Source organism: Neopsephotus bourkii, unplaced genomic scaffold (assembly GCF_033783945.1).
Source record: "Neopsephotus bourkii isolate Nb327-2 ecotype Australia unplaced genomic scaffold, CSIRO-AGI_Nbou_v1 NB_1615, whole genome shotgun sequence".
NCBI classification, from domain to species: Eukaryota; Metazoa; Chordata; class Aves; order Psittaciformes; family Psittacidae; genus Neopsephotus; species Neopsephotus bourkii.
Genome location: NW_026902090.1, coordinates 7601138 through 7621725, shown reverse-complemented (window position 1 = coordinate 7621725; position 20588 = coordinate 7601138). Strand labels below are relative to the sequence as shown.

The 20588-nt window shown below is 40.5% G+C and overlaps 1 protein-coding gene and 1 long non-coding RNA gene across 2 annotated transcripts in view; both read right to left on the bottom strand.

The window, feature by feature from the left end:
* ATRNL1 (attractin like 1) overlaps window positions 1-6597 on the bottom strand; it is a 507635-nt gene extending 501038 nt beyond the window's left edge. Inside the window, exon 1 of the mRNA XM_061372770.1 lies at window positions 5564-6597. Within this exon, the coding sequence (XP_061228754.1) occupies window positions 5564-5853 (290 nt within the window). The 5' untranslated portion in view covers window positions 5854-6597. The remainder of the gene's footprint in view (window positions 1-5563) is intronic.
* An 8949-nt stretch (window positions 6598-15546) lies between these two features.
* LOC133222586 (uncharacterized) lies at window positions 15547-20169 on the bottom strand. Its single transcript, XR_009728318.1, has 2 exons — window positions 18896-20169; window positions 15547-18629 (listed from the first exon to the last, which is right to left on the bottom strand). It is a non-coding gene; the product is annotated as an uncharacterized LOC133222586 (long non-coding RNA).
* Window positions 20170-20588: the final 419 nt, after the last annotated feature.

Here is a 20588-nt window from a genome sequence, read left to right as displayed (position 1 = left end):
AGTGCTAAGCTTCGAAGCAGTCGCTTCAGCTGCACGCAGCAGGACATCAAGCAGCAGGGGAGGGGTTACTCTTGCTTCTACATTTCACCAGTACAACCATTACCGAAAGACAATCATCCAGTTCTGGTGTTCATAGATCAATAATGCTGATGCAATAGGGAAAGCTGAAAACCAAGAGGTCAATCAAGGATCAAAAAATTTGGTTTATGTTGAGATGACTTAAGGAACATTCCTCCTTAAGGAAAAGTTGATGATATTTTCACCACTGATGATATTTTCACTGACTAAAAACATGAGAAAACAGGGTGACAACAAAAAAAAAAAATGAGGTAGGGTAAATTTTCTGGATGTGGGAGATTACGCATTTGGTTTTGATGGTTACAGAAAATGGTGAAGATAACTAACCAATGGAAGAATCCTGAAAACCTGTAATGGCCTTTCAGTGAATCCAAGTGTTTTCAGACATGTTGGATGCTTCTCTAAATCATGAGTTCAACTCAGATCAGATAAAGGCCACGCTGATGACAAAGGCAGATTTGCAACTCATAATCTGACTCAGGATTTCACCCCCCCTATAATGGAAGTTCAACTAGTTTAATAGTGATGCTGTTTCACATTAAAGTTCACTTCCAAAAGGGACAGTTTTCTCAACACCTGCTCATTCCTGCTACCCCCTTTGGGTCAGCAAGAGTGAAGTAACATCAGGAAACTCAGCTGACTTAAAGAAAAAGAGTTGGCTCAGAGGTAGGGAGGTATGTTCCTGCTGACACTTTTCAACTCTCAGCAGGAATATTAATGCTTACATAAGAAGCAAAAGCATACAATCAACAAGGAGTGTGAAGGATAAAGTCACTCCTTTTTACAGCAGCATGAACTTCAACTGGCTGCATCTAAAACTATCTTTTCTCTAAAGATCACTTCTTACATAGCATTATTGTTCATTTACAACATGCAATTTAAGGACACTTTGCTTGTGTGAGTCATTCTGCAAACAGCAGAATTCAGTTTCAGACGGAAATAAGGATTTTGCCTGGAATAATAAAATTTTATACCCTTTTGACATTTCAATTGTGAAGGCTCCTGTACTTAAAAATTATTTTGTCCTTTAGGAACACAGAGTATTTTGTAGGAGCCCTAGAAATCAAGAACATGCAGGAGATAATTTACAAGTGCTATAAGAACATCCGCAGACAACGTTTAATAAACAAACACATCAATTTGCTCTTACTGAAAAAAAACTTAATACCTAGGACTAGGCAAAGCAGATGAACTGAAGTTTAGGTACCCAAAGATGCTCACCTATCCTGTAAAATATGCTTCATTACATATGTCAACTGGGACTTACCATTTATCAAATAAGCAACAATAACCATCAGAAGACAACCTACTTTTTTTAAAGACAGCATTTTAGAAGACTAGATTTCCAGTCATTTAACTACTCAAAAGGTTGAAAGGAAGAGTAACTGCATGCACAACATTTTCTCTAATGCTCTTCCACACACCAACATACAAAGCAGAGGTGGAGAAATGGGTAACTTTTTTCTCCAAACTGAAAGAAACTTCTTTGCCTAAGTCATTCTTTGAGCAGCAAAATCCTATACTCCTGTTGTGCTGCATCTCAAGGTTGGTTGACTTTGCCATCTAAGTATGTTAACACTGTGACTGCAGCTTTTCCTTCAGCTGGACCATTCATAGTGTTTGTCTCCCTAAATTCCCTGGAGTCTCACAACTGATAGCAGCCTTTCCCTCTCCCTTCTGCCCGCACTGGTGTCATTATGAGAACTGTAACTGACCAACAAATTCAAAGGTATAGGATAAAGGAACAGTGGCAGATGTAGCATTAAAAGCTTAATTTCCTTAAGAAATCAGTTTATCAGAATAAAACTGGACACTGCTTTTATGCATTTGAATTTGTTTACTTCTTGCGAACTGTGCTGTTTGAAGCTCCCTGCTATAAAAACAGAACCTGCTCACTTTTTGGCCTTCTTGTATTTCCCCTGTCTCTTGTAGGCATGTACAGATAATTTCTTTCCCCTCCCTTTTTATAACTGAATTACCCTATTTTAGTTTTTGCATTCTGTCAGAGGAGAAGGGAAAGGGGAAGGAGGAAGTTCAAGAGAGAAGGAAGTAAGTCAGAACTGCATTCAGATACCATCCTGAAGAGATGTAAAATTATTTACTGCCAAGCAGAGATGAGGCCTTCACCATTCTGAAAAGCTACTGACAAGGATGGGAATGCAATGCAGCAAGAGTAACAACATTTTCATTTACATAATGAGTTACCACATGCTTCACAGTACAAGGAATAATCATAAAAGTTAATAAATAAGAATAATAAAATACTGCTAGAGAATCCCCCATCCACCCTTCCTTCATCCAGTCCAAAACAACATTTACAAAGTAGTCTACTTTGTAGCTCTCCTAGAGGAAAAGGCAAGGTTACTATAGCATTGTCAATTAATTTCGACACCTGCTTGCTAAGATTGATCAATTATTTTTGATGTTTCTCTGCTATGTTATTTCTCAGTCAATAAAAAGAAATAAAACAAAGCCAGAAATACTATACATCTCTCACCAAAGAATTAATAGTCCCAAGCTACCTCTAGGTAAAGTGCTTCTCTTATGACAATGTTTTTGATGCTGGTTAATGCAAGTCACTTATTCCACCAAAGAGCAAAAATAACCATACTTCACGTATATGAATAAGAATAAAGCCTTATTTTCCAGTTATTTAAGCTTACCCTTAAAAATCCATTTTCTCAAGTAAGTCTAGTGACAGAAAACAGGTTTTACACACACCCAATTTGGGTCATTAAAAGCTCAATTTTAATCTTGCATAACAAAGTAGCACCGGGACACTTCAGGCTGCTGAAACTTTAAAAGGACATAAATGTTCAGAATAATACACAAGTTTCTATTAGCATTTGTATAGATTGTTTTTACAACCCAGAATTGTTAATGCAGTTATAATAGCCAAACACTGTTCAATCTTCATGTCATTCTGAAATGTTCTTCATAATAATTCTTCCTGGCAGAAGCAACTGCTGCAAACGTCATATACATCCAACTTGTCAAATGAAAGTAGCACTGCTGCAAAAGTGCACAGCTACTGATGCATAAAGCAGATACCCGCTTCACAGACAAATGGAAACAACATGCAAATGTTCCACGATAGTAAGTCAAACCATCAAGTCCCACAGAAGTCAAAGGTCTTCAATCTCCCGGCCATCAGGCAGACTAACATGCTTTTTCCAGCTCTTCAGTTGCAAATACAGACTTGACTCATCATTCAACACCCATCTGAATTTTCAGGATTCAAAACACAAACCGCTCGGAGTTGTTACTTGCATTGCAATACACCTTAATGTATTTCATGCCATCCCCAACTCACAGGGCTTGGAATCCTTTATATCTTAGAACGCTTATTTTCATTGCAGAGTATATTTTGCTTCCAAGAATAAAGATTAAAGATGAGCTATCAAAGACAGCACTATTAAAGTGTCAACAGTAAAAAATAGGTCTCCAACATAGAAACAGCTTACTTCCAAGATAATAATCACAATGCAAGCATCACTGTCATTTCTAAAGCTAAGCATGAAAGAATGTAGAGGAGTTAATGAGAAGAAATCTATTTTGATTTCACCAAAACTCCTAAGGGCACAGCAATTAACCCATGTGTTGGCTTAGCTCAGAAGAGATGCTCTTTCAACATTCAGCCAGAACTTCCTCTAGGTGGGGATGGATTATTAACTTTCTACCAGAACTGAAAAAACGGAACCACAGTGCCTCCTCACTCCACGAATACAACCAACGTAAAAAGAAACATAAATGTTTTAACACACAATCAAGCGAATACCTATAACGACCGGATAAACGCTCCAGTAACCATTTAGAAGATATACTAATTCACAACAAGCTTTTAAATTTAAGAAATGAAAATTTGCTTCAACCCTTGAACTATCAGGGTCTGTTGTGAGTGGCATCAAGACAAAGGATACAACTAATCTCTTTAAAGCAAGGGAATAATAGCTCTGCCAGCCTGTCTCCTGCAGATCCTCACACACAAAGAAGATTCACCTGGGCCTCCTCTCCTCACTCTCAATTCCTCGGCAATTAGCCCTTTGTTCCACAACACAGAGCAGGACAGACCCTAAATCCCCAACACACAGAGGCAACAAATGACCAGCTTTAAAATCTTATTTCCAAGTTCATATGCAGAGAAGATGTACTCGATTTGCCTTCTATTATCTTAGTAACTCAGTTCTAATCACACTGATTGAATAATCCTAGGAAGGAGAAAAATAACTGCTACAGCTGAACCCAGGACATCCACCAAATATTATCAGTGAATTGTTTCTTCCTACACAGCATGTACATTACTTCAGCCAACGTGTCTGACTCCAGCTACTCCTTAACTTCCCAAGCTAACAAGTTACTGGATTTACTTTTAGTTTATTTAGGAATGAGTAACCTTGGATTAAAGGTTTAAAAGATATGTATATTCTGTAGCTTAATTCTAGTACTCCACAGAGGAAACTGAACTTAAACACAATTTAAAATAGACTATTGATACTTTCAACCTATTAAAGGTACTTTTCCAAAGCCAGAATTTCGTTTCTCCAAGACACAGCCTCACCAATGTAGTTAATAGCTAAATATTAGAACATTTTCCAGCTATATGTGTCAATATACTTCATCACAACATCTCTTCTTTTAAGAGATGTTTTATAAGGGAATGAAATGAAATGTCCTGTCCAAGGTTATAAAGCGAAATAACAGCAAACAGTACCCTTCACAGCCAGTCTTTATACTGATACCAAAGGGGGCGGGGGGAAGTGACAGCCCTATAAATTAAGTCTTCTTTTCCACTACATGTAGAAAAGCAAGTGTCAGGGTGTGCTGCCTTCTCACTGATCAATGACCCGGTATCACATCCACTTTTAAGAATGAGAAGACAGTTCTAGCTCCATTCACCACTCATTCCTTTGCAAAAATATGCTATTGGTTTACATTTATCACTCTCACCTCTCCAGCAAACCTTGTCAGAAGGGATGTATGTTTCACTAAGTTATGTTTATGTTATCCTGAACGTGCCTGACTAATGCTCACTTAGCTAACACACTTGAAAGGAACACTGGAATGAGCAAAACACTTGCACTTTCCAGAAGGAAGAGGTCATTGAAATCCACCAGCATTTTCTGCTCCCTGGGCAGCCCCACGAAGTGCACATGTCACTTCCATGACACTTCCAGAAGGGACAGCAGCGACACAGCTTTAGGCCGATTTCTCCTTATCTCTCAGTTCCCACCAAGTGGAGCAGCCTATTTTCAGCGGTAAGTCAGCCGGTACAATTTTCCTCCAGAGGACTGCGTCCTGTGAGCTCCTAGAGGGAGGGACCATGAAGCGGAGGAGCCTGTTCCATCCTTAACTTCTATCACATACTTCCACCACACATGAACAAAATCATAGCAGACCCAAGCAAAAAGAAAACAAGCAGGCAAGTAAAACCGCCAGGGAATAGATGTAGGGAGGAGAATAAGGGAATCGTAATAAGCAGACTTACTTGAACCTGCCCTGGCAGTGTTGGCACTGGTCTCCCACCCAGCCCTGGTCGCAGACACAGGTGGAATTGACACAATGACCCGAGAAGCAGGAGATCTTGTCGCAGGACTTGGACTGGGACACCTGGGCATAGATGGCCAGGTACAAGAAGCCGTAGAAGAGCAGCCAGCTGTTCACATCCAGGAGCGAGGAGAAGCAGCAGCAGCAGGAGGAAGGGAACGGTCTCCCGGCACCGCGGGGCGCGGGGACTGCTCCCGCTCTGCCCGGGTCCATCTCCGCCGCTGGGGCCATGGGCCGAGGCGCGACAGGCGGCGGGCAGCGATGGCAGCACCGCCCGCGCTCCCCGGGCAGGGGCAGCTTCCCCTCAGGGGAAATAATCCAGCCGCGGAGATTCAAACCCCCCGCTTCCTTCTCGCCTTCCTCTCCTCCCTCCTTCCCTCCCGACCCCAGCGCTGCCTCCTCCGGCCCCTTCACTCCTGAGGGGAAGCCCGGCAGCCCTCAGCCATCCGCTCCTTCTCTTCGTCGTCCTCCTCAGGGCTCATCGCTCCCGTCTTCTTCCATGGAGGAGAAGAAGGAGAACTGGCTCTTGACCTTGTGTTTTCTCCTCGCCAGATATGCCCCCCACCGGCGTACACACACCGCCCTCGATCATGTAAGCCCCCCCGGCTCCCCCTTCTCCTTTGTAGTCCCTCTGCCCGCGGCACACACGCAGGCGGCAGCGAGGAGGAGCGCGGGAGGCGGGGGCCGCCGCCGTCCTCTCGCCACTCAATCAGATGGGAAGTGAGGGCGGCCGGGCCGCGGGGCCGCTACGGCATCCCGCACCGGCGGAGCGGGGCGAGGGGGGGCTGGTGGGGCGGAGGAGCTCTTATCTCCTCTCCCTGCAGGGAAAGGAGGCGGGAGGAAGGTGGGAGAGGAGGGCTAACAGCCCCTCCGTGTCCCAGCTGACAGCTTCCAAGCAGCCATTTTTAAAGGCTAATTGTCATCTCTTCTCACAGCCGCCCGCCCGCTCGCCCGCTCGCTGTGACGCCCCCCGCCCCTCGGTCCGTTTGGATCCGTCCCTCCGCCTGTCCCTCAGCGGCGTGTGGAGGGTGGGAGAGCTTCCTCCCCTCTGAAGGTGCAGCCGCGGTACCGGCAGCACCGGCAGCTCCCGAGGCGCGCACGCCTCTTCCGCCCCTTCCCCGGGCTTCAACAGACACATCTTCCCCAGCTTAAAAACAACAGCAAAGGCAGGGGGGAGCGAAACGGGAGCGCACGCCCCCGTCGCACAGAGCTGGCGGAGGCTTTACGGCCCGGCGGGAGCGGGGGTTGATGCAGCCGCGCTCCGGTAAGCGTGGCGGGGGCGAGCTGCCAGCGGGCAGTGGCTGCAGTGTCCACTGGGCCATTGCCGTGATCGGGCCCTCCCCAGGAGCCGGCCGGGCCGCCCCGACCTTTGCGTCAGGTCCTGAGAAGTTGAGGCGGTTTTCTTTGAACCCGGGCGGATAACGCTGGGAGAGAGAGGTGTTACAACTTGTTCTGAGCTGCCTGCCGACCCTCCTTTACTCCACCTTCTCATCTCAAATCAAGCCCTTGCCGTCTGCTTACTGCCTGGTGAGAGGTAACAAAAGTTCCCAGCTTTTGTACCGCTCCACGGTGGAAAAGTAGTCATTGTAATAAAATTGTCTAAAATGTCTTCTTTTCTGAAGTGTGCCAAGCACAGCCCTTCTTTTTCAACTTCCCTATAACCTGTTTTCATTTTACAGGGGGTTTACAAGTAATAAATTATTACAAGTAATAAATAAATGTCAGCTGATGAAGAAAATAACAAACCCTCTGAAACTTTGTTCTAGTGCTGAAATAAAGAATTTATGACATGATGACTGTTCCAAGAAGGTAAAGGTACTTAATTCCATCACCTCATACCGTCTCAAAACAGAATAGTCCAAAGTGGCCCATGTTAGACTCTGAGATAGATCCAAATCAACCCTTCCCCACATTCTGTGGGTCTTACCCTTGGAGTGCACAGGAGTTATTTGGGGTTTGGTTTAACCTGTTTTTTCCAGGGATACCATTAAACCTTTGCCTGAATTTCCAAAAAATCGAAGTCCATCAGTACAATAAAGAGCACAGTAACATCCAGGAGTATCTATCTACTGGCGTGAAGTAAGAGTCCAACCAAGACGAGGATGTCAGGGCTAAGCACGGCACAAACATCACAGAGAAGCAGTCAGTGCCTTAAGGAGTTTGCAGTCTTGACAGTGGGAACACCTGAAAGTATGTGAGAAAAACAGAGGTGAAAAGTGACGTGTCCAGTTTCATTCTGGAGAATGTCAGGAGACCCACAAGCCACTCTCAGTGCAGTAGTCTGTACATTGTCTTCCTAACAGAGCTAAGACAAATCATTTTGTTGTTCTGGATCAGACATGTTTCTTAGCTATTAGACATCTCTTTGTAGCTGTTTTGTAATGAATTGCTGAGTTCATGCAAAGAGAGGAAATGGAAATTGTGTTGCTGCTTTATATTGTATAGAAAAAAGCTGAGGCTAAAGCCTTTGTTGAACAGTGCTAATTGTACAACATTACATGTGATTAAAGCTGCTGAACAACTGTCCTCTGTTAAATAACATTATGAGACCAGAATTGCAGTTAATAGGCCATTACAGCCCAAGACACAAAGCCAGTTCAAGACTACTCTTTAGTCCAGAAACACTTTAAGCAATAGTTTGCTTACTATGGCAGGGAGATAAATTCCTCCTCCCCTTTATCCACCTTCCTTGGTACCAACCAAAAAAATCCTAAAGCCAGCACCATGTTTTCCTCAGACTGAAGGAAGATTTTGCTTGAGATCTACAGAAGTCAGACAAATCTTTGAAATCAGCACTCAAGGCAAAGCTAAGATCTCAACAATACTCTAGCAGGCAAGAGGTCTATTCAAAGGCACAATGACCAGCGTCCATATTTCCATGAAATGCCAACTTTCGTCCTCAGTAACAAATGAAAAAATATTAAAAAGAAAGTAAATAAAAACACAGAATTGCACTGGGCAAGCTTAAAGAGCTTTTTACTTAATTCTGTAAAGCTGGAGAGACAAACCACAAGCAGACCATCAGAAAACGATGAGGGTGGTTATAAGAGGTGCAGAGAATAGCATGAAAGTACTTCTACTGCATAAACAATCCTCACTGAAAACCTAAATACAACTATAAAGTTTTCCAAATTTAGAACAGCAAGGAAGAAACTGGACAGCTATCTCCTGTCTAAAAAGTAACATGCTATGAAAATCATAGAATCATAGAATGATTTGGGTTGGAAAGGACCTTAAGATCATCCAGCTCCAACCTCTGCCGTGGGCAGGTACACTTCACACTAGACCATGTCACCCAAGATTCTGTTCAACCTGACCTTAAACACTGGCAGGGATGGAGCATTTACCACTTCTTTGGGCAACCTCTTTAAGTGCCTCGCCACCCTCACATAAAGAACTTCTTCCTTATATCTAACCTCAATTTCACCTGTTTCAGTTTAAACCCATTACCCTTTGCCCTATATCACTACAGTCTCTGATACAGAGTCCCTCTTCAGCATCCTTGAAGGCCGCCTTCAGGTACTGGAAGGCTGCTATGAGGTCTCCATGCAGCCTTCTCCAGGCTGAAAAGCCCGAATTTTCTCAGCCCACTTTCATAAGGGGGGTGCTCCAGCCCCCTTATCATCCTCATGGCCTCCTCTGGACTTGCTCCAACAGCTCCATGAAGTAAGGCAAACCTTCTGGCTGCTATATTCATTAATGCAGTAGATATTTCATAACTCTAAGGAATGATGTGCAAATGCCAGTATTGGTTCTTTTCTGTGCTGATTTAATGGGAGTTTTTTGGTGTCAGATGAAGTTAACAGATCTGGCTGAGATAAGTCAGAACTGTCAATCCTTTCATCATTACATGCATATCTAAGTTCCATTTTTCTCATAAGTGTAACATTTTACACCTTTCATCCTTCTGGTTCTTGACACAGAAATCATTTACACTTTTAAAGGACTAATGTACTAAAACATCTTGGGTAGAATTTATAACTTAAAGCCATCTGAATAACTCAACAAAAGTTCCAAGTTACTGAAAAAAGCAGATAATGAAATTACAGCCTAGAGTAGTGATGTAGAAGGTTATGTGAAAAAAAACCTTCCAGGAATATATCCATTGTAGTAGGAAAGCAAAATAAAAGGAACAAGTATAAAGGCTTCTTACCTGTTACTGTCAAAACCTAAGCACTAGTATACAAGGAGAAAAATACTGATACATTTGTGTTCATTCAGCAAAACAGCTTAGAGTATGTTTAAGTTCTATTTGGTTGCTGTTGTGAGGCAGGGTGACATGAATAAAGGGAAACAGCCCTCAAACAGACTTCTTCAGTTGTTCAGAATTTCTGCAAGACCCTGAGGACAAGAATAGAGCAGAATCCATCCTCTTCTCCATATACCACACACACATAACATACCACTTTGCTAGTACTCTCCTACAGGTTGTATCAATACAGAAAACATCTTTCCTTAAGGATGGCTTCGTCCTATTTATGGTATGTAGTGCAGACATATTTTTGCAGTGATGTTGAGAGGAACAATATAGCTGAAGAAAGAGGGAGGAAGAAGATTACCTTTGTGATTGACCTCTTTGTGAGGATATTAAGAAAAAACAATGTTTTCCATGTCTTTCTCCTTGGGACAGACATTTTCAGACTCATTAAGCAAAAGGGGCCAAGCTCTGTTGCTGCTGCTAGGCAGGGATATATAGATCTGAGTTGGCTTTATGACATATTGGGGAAACTACCATGTAGGTTCCTGCAGCAAAGGGCAATAGCTGCGGTGTGACTCAATACAGCTTCAAGAGCTGTTCTAGCTTAACATCAGTGTACAGGCTTTCTGGTGCGCCGCACACGGGCTCATTATTGAACCTTCCGACTACAGCTTCGGTGTAGTCTTTGCCTTCGCTTTCCAAATATGCACACAACACTGCGGATGGAGGACAACATAAGGCTTTTTTTCTTAAATCCCAAGCTAGTTTTTCATGGAGTAGCACTGAGTCACCTGAGCCATTCCGTTTCTGACATTATGAAAATTCTCTTCCATAAGGTAAACCAAATTTATCGCTACACAGCAGATTCCAGTGCTAACAGAATAACTTACATTGCAATTTTCTGTTCATATTTGCCTTATCCAAGACATCAACTCTCAGGAAGTATCAATTTTATAAGATTAAGAATATAAGCCTTCCCTTGCCTACTCTTTTTTTTTTTTTTTTTTAATTTAGAAAGAAATAAAGTTCACAGAAAATTCACTGACACCCTTCAAAAATGAGACCTTGATACAGAAATCTTACCTAACACCCATGCATGTGTTTTGCTACAGCAGGAAGTCTTGTTTGTTACCATCCTCTCCAATAAATATTGGCAAGCAAACTGCTGTAAATACTGTAGGAAGTTTACCAAGCTCAGAAAGAATGACAAAACGGAGGAGGGGAAAACTAATTTTGATGATACTTTATCCAAAGCCAATATCTGGAGAAGAAATTTTTAGGGACAATTCCATATTTTTCATGCAGGTGTGCAAGCCAAGGTGTAAAATCTATTCTACAAAGAAAGAGTCTGACTTTTACTGAAATGTTTGATCCTTTGCAGAAATTTTTCAGCAGGGAAAAAAAAAGTCATTATAGTTTTACACCCTTACTTGAAAATTGTGGACTTTGGATCAAGAATAACAAGGGAAATGACAAGTTGGCTTGAGGTCCATTTAAAGATGAAAGAGACTTCAGAAAAACAGAGATGCCAGACAAAACCAAGTCCTATAAGCACTGACAGTGACACTTGTTATTTGAAACACCTCTCTGCTTTCAAATAAAAGTCTAGTGAACCAGGAAATAAAATCATACTATGTTTTTTTATATACTTTCTATACACGTGGTAAAAATTAAATAACTGAGCTATACGTGATAGCGTGTCCATTATGACTGAGTGAATCTTCTGACATTGATCTTGACTCTTAAATCTTTGATTTTTTTAAAGTATAAAGGTTTTACATGTCTTTCTACTGAATAGATGTGTAACTGTATGCTATGCTGCAACCTTGATGCATCCTGGAACACATTACAAATTCCCTGGAAAACACTGACATTTTCCACTGCAAATGTCCCTTCTGCCAAGTCTTTTTCTGCATCCATTCTGCTGCATTTCATTTTCACTTCTATTCCTTCTGGAGTTTTTCACAATCCTACTTAATCTTCACTAAGCTAGGGCATTTTTTTCCTTGTCAGCAAAGCTCCATCTCACAATTCAACCTTTCTTACACATAATTAGGAGGTATACTGAATTTATCCAATACCCTTAATGATCCCAGAGGGACAGCGCTATTAGACTTTATACTTTTCATTTCTCAGTAAATGCTGAGAAAGCATTTACTTTGAGTTATTTTCTCTCATTCTTTTCTAAATCAGGAAATGATCTTTGGGATTCATACCACTGCTGCTTTTATTTCTGTATTTGTTCTTTTTATTCATAGGTTTTAGAAAAATGATGAAAAATTTATTTGATGGTAATGAAATTCCATTGACCTTATTGGGATTTACATCCCTCCTTCAGAATTTAGCAGAGGCTTCCACATTTTTCAGGATAAGGCTAGTTTGCTGAATTATGTCAAAAAAAGCCTTACTAAAAGATTTTGAAAATCAAAATAAATCACCTGCTCCATTTTTTCTCTTATCCACTATTTGTTCTTTGCAAGACTTTGGAAGACTGCTTTTATTATTAGTGGCTTACTGGTTTTTCCTTGTCACATTGTATGGTACCCAAGAGCTTTGGAAGCCCTACACCAATTTCCTCAAAGGCTACTAAAGCGTGATTTCTCAGTCAATATTTTCAGGCTGAAAAATTTAATCTCTTTGAAAGAAAACCAAAAGAGTATAAAGTTGGATAACTGTTAAATCAACAATACAATCTGTATTTTGATTAATATGATTTCTGTCTTTATATCACAGTTCAGCTCCTTTAGAGTAATATTGCCTAGTCTAAATGATTCTACTTCAATATCATCTGTTGATTTCTTACTCTTCTTTTAAAAAACCTGTAATAATGGTGACTGTAGTAATCTCTCTAATACTTAATTTCTCAATAAGTTGTTTGAATACTGTAACAAAATGATTTGCTTTTCCTAAAATCACATTTTCCTTTCCAGTTACTGCTTTTGGAGCCTAGTGAATTCTCCTGTTCATTCTCTTTTATGTATTTAAAAATATTACTTCTTTCTTTTCTCAGTTAATACTTGAGTAGTTGTACTATTAAACTTTGGAAACTGTTTCTTGCAAAAAGTGGAAAACCAAGTACAAAGTACATCAAATACTCTGCAACACAGATAATGAAACAGTAATTGTAGTAGGCATAGTGGAATAATTGAATAAAATCATGCTCTTTTTTTTGCCCTTTGATTTGCATGAAATTGGCAAAAATGAGAGGTTATGCATGCATTGATCCCTGTCTCATCTCCTATACAGATGTCAAAAAAAAAATTGAGTAGATTCAATTTTCTTTCAGTATTAATGTCAAAACAGATAATACATGCCAGGAATCCAACTGGCATGTTGTATTAATTCAATGAAATTATTTTCAGTAATTTGAAGAAATCATTCTCATGTATAAATCTTGTATTTTGTCAAGTACACAAGCAGTTATTTAATTATCTTAAGACATTCATTTCCAGAACTGCAGGTTGAAATAATGATAGAAGTAATCATTATTAAGAATAACCTTATTTCCCTGAACTAACAAGTTTTATGCATACTTACACATATGGATATTGCCACAAAGGAGCAAAATATCTTCACATGTAGCATCTCCTGTTTGTGAACCTTGACACTGGCATTATGACATGAGTGAAGGTGAAGAAGCTATGAGTAGAGATGCTGACCTTATCCATGCTGTCAGCCAGGGATAAAGGCCCAGGGAGTGCCATGGGGGAGGTCTGGCTACACAGGCAGTGTGAAGATGGACATGAAGGATACTTCTCTAAGATTAATTCACAGAATCATAGAAATCTAGAATGGTTTGGGTTGGAAGGGACCTTACAGCTCATCCAGTTCCAACCGCCTGCCATGGGCAGGGACACCTTCCACTAGAACAGGTTGCCCCAAGCCCCATCTAGCCTGACCTTAACACTGCCAGGGATGGGGCAGCCACAGCTTCTCTGGGCACCCTGTTCCAGCGCCTCAGCACCCTCATATTGCAGAATTTCTTCCTAGTATCTAATCTAAATTTGCTCTCTTTCAGTTTAAAGTCATTCACCCCTTGTCACTACATGCCCTTATAAAAAGTCCCTCTCCAGGTTTCTTGCAGGCCCTTTAGGCACTGAGAGCTGCTGTATGGTAATCCTGGAGCCTGGTTTTCTCCAGGCTAAAGAGCTGCAGCTCTCAGCCTGTCTCCATAGGAGAGGTGCTCCAGCCCTCAGAGCATTGCCATGTCCTCCTCTGGACTCACTCCAACAGCTCCACATCTCTCTTCTGTTCAGCTCTGGAGGCCCCAGAACTGAATGCAGGACTGCAGGTGTAGTCTCACAAGAGCAGAGCAGCAGAATCACCTCCCTCAACCTGCTGGTCATGCTGCTTTTGATGCAGCCCAGGATGCTGTTTGTTCTTGGGCTGCAAGTGCTCACTGCTGGCTCACTCACAGGTCCTTTTCCTCAGGGCTGGTTTCAATCCAGTCTCTGCTCAGCCTGTAGTTATGCTTGGGATTGCCCTGACCCAGTTGTAGGACCTTACACTTGGTCTTGTTGAACTTCATGAGGTTCACCCTGGCCCAACTCTCAAGTGTGTTGAGGTCCCTCTGGATGACATCCCTTCCCTCCAGCATGTCGACCACAACACACAGCTTGGTGTCATTAGCAAACCTGATGAGGGTGTACACAGTCTCACTGTCTGTGTTGTCAATAAAGATGCTAAACAGCCTAAATTCTGAGGAAAACCTTCTAGCCTGGCAAGTTGCTCTTCATGAGCAAGGCTTTCAGGGAGCTTTAAAAGGTACCAGTGAAAAAAATTCTGCAAGCTTTACTTCCCTCCCTTTTCAGGTTATCAATCCAGAATACATATGGTCAAAGCCAAGGTGGGAGGAGAGGAGAGAAAGGGGGAAAATGCAAGAAGAAAGGGAGAATGTGAAGTGAGCCATCAAACATCTGAAGTACAGAACCACAAACACTGCAGTCTCAGATATAAGTGCTAGACCTTATGGTATTAGTACCCTAGTGTGACCTGTCATTGCAGAAGTGTGGCTGGGCAGCAGCAATACTGGAATGCAATTACAGAAAGGCATAGCATATCGTAGAAGAATAGCCATAGGAAAAGTCAGGTAATGTGGCTTATAAAGGGCAGATTTACTTTTCCTGAAGTCTAGGAACAAGTAATAGAAAGATTTGTTGAATACCAGTTAAAAGATGGGAGAGGAAAAAAGAGTAAAGTGCACATAATGTCAGGTTTAAACCAAAGATTTTCTGATCAGGCTTTTTCAGTATAGCAACTATTGGAAGTGTCTAAGGACCAGAAACTGGAAAGACCTACATGGCAGGACCTAGTAGTTAGATGGGAATACAGCTATCTGAGGCTCTGTTTGAAACAGCAGTAAGGCAGGGCATAGATTGTCTATTCAGTTCTTCAAATGTGCTAGGGACTGCTTTTTTCTCCCATAAAGTGGAGGAAATTACACAGAAAGTAGCTATTTTAGATTTAATTCAAATTCTTTAGGAGGAAGTGGTTGAGAATCTTAAAGTGGAAGTTAATTCAAGTGAAGAAGATCATAAAAATGATAAGTCTTCCATTCTTCCTTTAAATTGCAAATAACAAAATAAGGGTAATGGACTTCAAATAGCTCAGGGGAATGCAAGTATCTGAGAAGTGATAAGGAAAAAAGAAATGCAAGAGATAAAGGCACAACAGCAAATTATCCTAACATGGAGGAAAGATTAGAAGTACATCAAAAATTAACATGATTGCATCAGGAACTCTTTAATGATCTGAAAATCTGAAAGAAAATTATAAAATATAAAAAAGGACACATATATAATGATCAGTATAAAGAACTAGCACAAGCAAGCCAGAATAAAATAAGAAATGCTGAAGCACAGAATGATTCACAAGTGGCATGATAATATTCATATCCAGTTCAAATGGGACAGATCTGTGCTTGAAATAGTAATAACTCTTACACTGCTTTGTATCAGAAGACTGCTGTTTTCCGTAAGGATTATACATTACAATGGCTTGTCCATCATTTTTGACCCATTTTCCTCTCCAAATTCTTCTACTTCTTCAAGTCCTCTAAAAGCAATTTCACAAGCTTGAAGCAAGGACAGATAATGGAGTTTCATTTTCTCAGGTGCCTTCTCCAGCCATGTTGACTTTAATTGTCCACTGTCATTACAAGATGAGGCATGCATCTGGTCCACTGAAATTAATTCCATGTATCACAGTTTACTTCTGTCAGTTGCACTCAGTCATTCTAAATACTAAAATGACAATCAAAACAAGACTATGAAATATGATTTTAGATTACATCTCCTGGAATAGATCTGTGGCTTTGTCATTGCCAAGAAAAGTTGCATCAGTAGCAAGATTGATTATCACATAATGAATGGTAACACTCTGGATGGGTTATATCACTAACTACAGTTTTGTTATGCCATGAAGACATACAGCTTCAGGCTGTAAAAAGTCTGACAATAGGAAGGTTCGACTAAATCTCATTGAAAAAAGTTTGATGCAAAACATTCTTACTTCACAACACTGTTGTACACAGTAGTGTAACTAAGTTTACTGCATTTTGTGCTTCTGTATTTTCTGCCTTCCCCTCATTTTTCTAGACTAGATTCCTTTGTCATTTGCCAAAAAACAAAGTGAGAAAAATCATAACTCGGGCTGAGCCACATTCCATCCTTTTAAATAATTTGAATGCCTAATTACACTGACAAAAATAATTTGTATTGAACTTTGTCTACAGAACTTCCTGACTGAAAAGCTACCATAATGCCAGGCAAGTTACAAAGTTTTAACCTAATGATAACTAAAAGCTTTAACTTAATGAAGAGAAACTGATCTTAGCTGTTCATTTTCTTTGTTGTTTCTATCAACCCAAATACTCTTTTCCCATTATTTCTAAATTTGATCTTTCATTTAATTTCCATGTTGACTCTAGAGAAATACAGGGGTTTTACCAGTCTGAGAGCAGCTGGATGTAGTTCCAGAGTAAAAGAAATAACAAAATACTTCTCACTTTTACAGAAGGAAAATGTAGGAGTGCACCCTCTTAAATCACGATATAACACAGTAAAACAGCTTATAAAACTCTTTTGACAATAATTAAAGATTATGTTTATTCTATTTGAAAGAAGGGCTTCTCTTGGCTTTATGAGGCTTTGTTCAACAGGCCATACTGCCTTTATTTTTAAATTGGATTTTAACAGAAGTGTTCTTCAATGTGTTTCATCTATGCATTATTATCATTTTGCGTTATCTGAATTACTTGAAAAAACAATGCAAAACAAAACAACCACTCAGAAAATAACCTGTATTCTTTTCTCTCTTTTCTTTGAATTCTGTTAGCATTCATCATTCTATCAAAGCAGCGTAGTACTGAGAACTCATGTAAAGAATAGGGCTAGTGTTCACGCTTTACAAAAGGACACTGTATTGTTACCTACATCCCCCATCAGTCTGTGGCAGTCTGACATGGTCCTGTCAGAACATACACATGTGCACATGATACATGCATGTGCACGCACACATGCACACAGTAGTACACTTTTAAAGTTTTGTTATAGTTGCAGGATTTTTTGGTTTGATTTGGTTTGGTTTTCACCCTCACTTACAGACCCACCTTATTCTAGAAGCTGCCTATATGAAGAAGAAGGATCCTGGTGCTGCTTCCACAGCCGAAAGGGACTATCTTAAAGAAAGCACCAAAAATTCCTGGAATAAAAAAGCTGTTTGATGTCCAGGGTTGTGTATGAACACCTGCCAAATATAAAAGGAATGCCAGTTTTATAAATAGCAGACAGTATGGGTGTTTCCTGGGGGTATTTTTGGCAAAAATGAATGCCCACGTCTCTCTGAAGAATGTCAGAAAATCATACCAGCAGAACAACAGCACATCATGTGAAACTTTCACAAGTTTCTATGGTCTACACAATTACAGAGAATAAACTCAGGAGTTACAGTCTGTACCTCAAGGGAAGCGTATTTTATGTGCCTTTGATGCCTGTTTACCTCTTAACTAGAAGAAAATGCTAGTAGTGCTGTTAGTTTCCTATGGAGAAGAAGGCAGAAACATCTCTGTGGGATGATGGTAGCAGTTCACCCCTGAGGACTTCTAAAACCAGCAACACACTGTGCAGTTCAGCACGGGTTAACTCCTGAGCATTTGTCACTGTCTTGACCTTCAGGGGTAGCATAAAACCAGAGGTGATGAAATGGTTGTTGAAAAAAGTCATGTTTAGTGACTTCAAAAGGGAGATGGATATTAAAAAGACAGATCTCGTCTGAGCATGGAAATGTCAAATCTGTCGAATGCTTGAGTTTGGTTGGGGTAACTCCAAGAGAAGACCTTTCACTTACAAAATTAACTTGCAACGTCTTTGTAAAGCAAAACCAGTAATTTCCGTCTCGTATTTGTGTCTTGATCACCCATTTGGAATCGAGAACCAGATCAGAGAATCCTCCTCCGTGTTCAAGTACTTGGGTCAAAAGTTAAGATCTGATTATGTGCAGGATAGCAAGGGGATAGCTCTGGAAAGAAAATAAAAGGAGTCTGTGAAAAACTGTTATAGAAGGGAGAAAACATGTAAACAGATGAGTCTGTTGTTTGAACTGTAGTCAAAAATAGAGCCCACATTCCCCAAACCTCCTGGTTTTGCATTTTTCATCTTTTTCTTGCCTGGTTACTGCTCGCTGGCCTTACTTCCAAACCTTTCAGCCCTGTGTCTATGAAGAAGTACCACATTATGTTTTATAGAAGGGCTGTCTTTCATGTGCCTGGGTCAGAGGATATCTGCATTATGGAGCAAGACCAGAACAGTCCCTAAATTAAGAGAGAAAGAAGGAGGGAAGGCAAAAGTGTCTGTCACACTCTTATTATGGTAGCCGATTTTCACATCTATAGAGAAATATAAGCGCAATTCAGATGACTTGTCAAGGGAAATATGATTGAATTATCTCTATAGCCCAGCTGAAAGGTGAAATGATGAGCGACCTGGAATTAAATTAAAAACCTAAACCCATTAAAGTATTCATATTTCCCAGTCCAAGATAAAAGTGCAAACCTTTGAAATTAAGCAGTCTTCCTACCCTTATCTCTGAAGCTGAAGACGCTGCTGCTTTGGATAACACAAAGGAAGCCAGACTGGATTATTGCTCATTTGAACACTGGTTTTCAAATGCACCATATTTTCCTCAAGAAATGAACATTATTCATTTCAGCTTATACTGGATATCAAAGTAGCTGTAGAAAAGGACACAAAATAAATTACCATCCATCCTTTGATCCCAACACACTCCCAGTGCTCCGCTTCCCCACTCCAGAGAACACCGTGAAGGAACCACATCTTTTCCTTATTCTCAGCACACTGCTGCACATTCTGAGTCTTTCAAAGCTCATTCCTTTTCTGAAGAATGTCTTTATTCTTAATAAATTTGAAACTCTGCTTAAGATTTCCTTAAATGCTGGTTTTCTCACGTGATCTCTCCCTTGCCTTCAAAGTGGTGCCTCTTCAAATGTAATTCATGAGTCCCACCTTGTCTGGCTTGATGAGACAAACAGTTCTCTTTGAGAAATCAAAGCCTATTCAGCCATCCTGTCACCAGGAAGTACATTTCTGTACAGAAGTATTCCATTCTTATGTGCAGTATAAACAAGAAAACAAACATGGTTTTCTGTTTAAACTGGTTTTCATGTTGGGGCAGTCAGACTTTTGCAGCATGTGAAGTGAATCCTTGTCTTCCATCAGAAAGGCATTTAGATAATAATGATAAACCAACGCCATCTCACCTTTATTCTTGAGAGTGCAGTTAAAGGCTGACAATTTATATTCCTGTAAAACCATATCATAAACTACATCATCTCACAAAGCTATAGTTCAAATGGAGCTAGCAAGGATCAAAATGAAACTTACTTAATGCATAACAAAGTAAGACCCCTTCTCTTGTATATTTATTTGCTCAGGAGATGCACCCACATCCCTTTCCTTATGTCTGTTACAAAGACAACAGGACAGGCCTTTCCTCTTTGAAACTTGCATGGTGTGAGCATAGCTAAGCCCCAATCCCAACAAGGGTCAGTGGAAAGAAAAGGAATAGAAATATTTACTAATAGTACTAATGTTATTGTTATTGAAAAAAACAGCATTTTGCAGCTGCATTTTGAATATAAGGAATATTGAAGGCAAGACTATTTCATGCTTCCTGATCTCTTCCACCTGCACAATGGAACCAACTCCATCCTTCAGTAACTGAGGAGTAACAACAAACTTCCCGTAGTATGAGCTGTATCAAGGAGCACAAAATTATCAGGAGGAAGCTAAGGGAAGAAATAATTATTATGATCAGGCTTCTACAATCAGAATTTTCCAATAATATTTCTACAGCCCTTAGGAACTCTTCAGTGGAGGAAAGTTATTACTGTGCTTTAGTACTGGTCTTCAAGCGTTTGCCTGTATTCCAGATAATAATGTAGATATAAATGGGAATTCCCTCAATAAACATTTTTTAAACTTAAACATAAAACTTGAAAAATGGTATTACTTCTTCCATCATCAAAATATCATGCTGGTGTAGTTAGATTTCCTTTTAGCCTTGGGTTTGGATTCTACAGAATTAAATATTCCATTTCAAACCCACATGTGGTAGTTCAGTGATTTACACCTCATCTAATTTTGCGAGACGTCAGAAGCCCATTTAATGAGTGCTTAGAGGGTTTCATTCCATTATAGTTCCAGAGAAGCTGATGCTGCATTTTCTTTCAAATTCAAAAATTTAGCTGGCT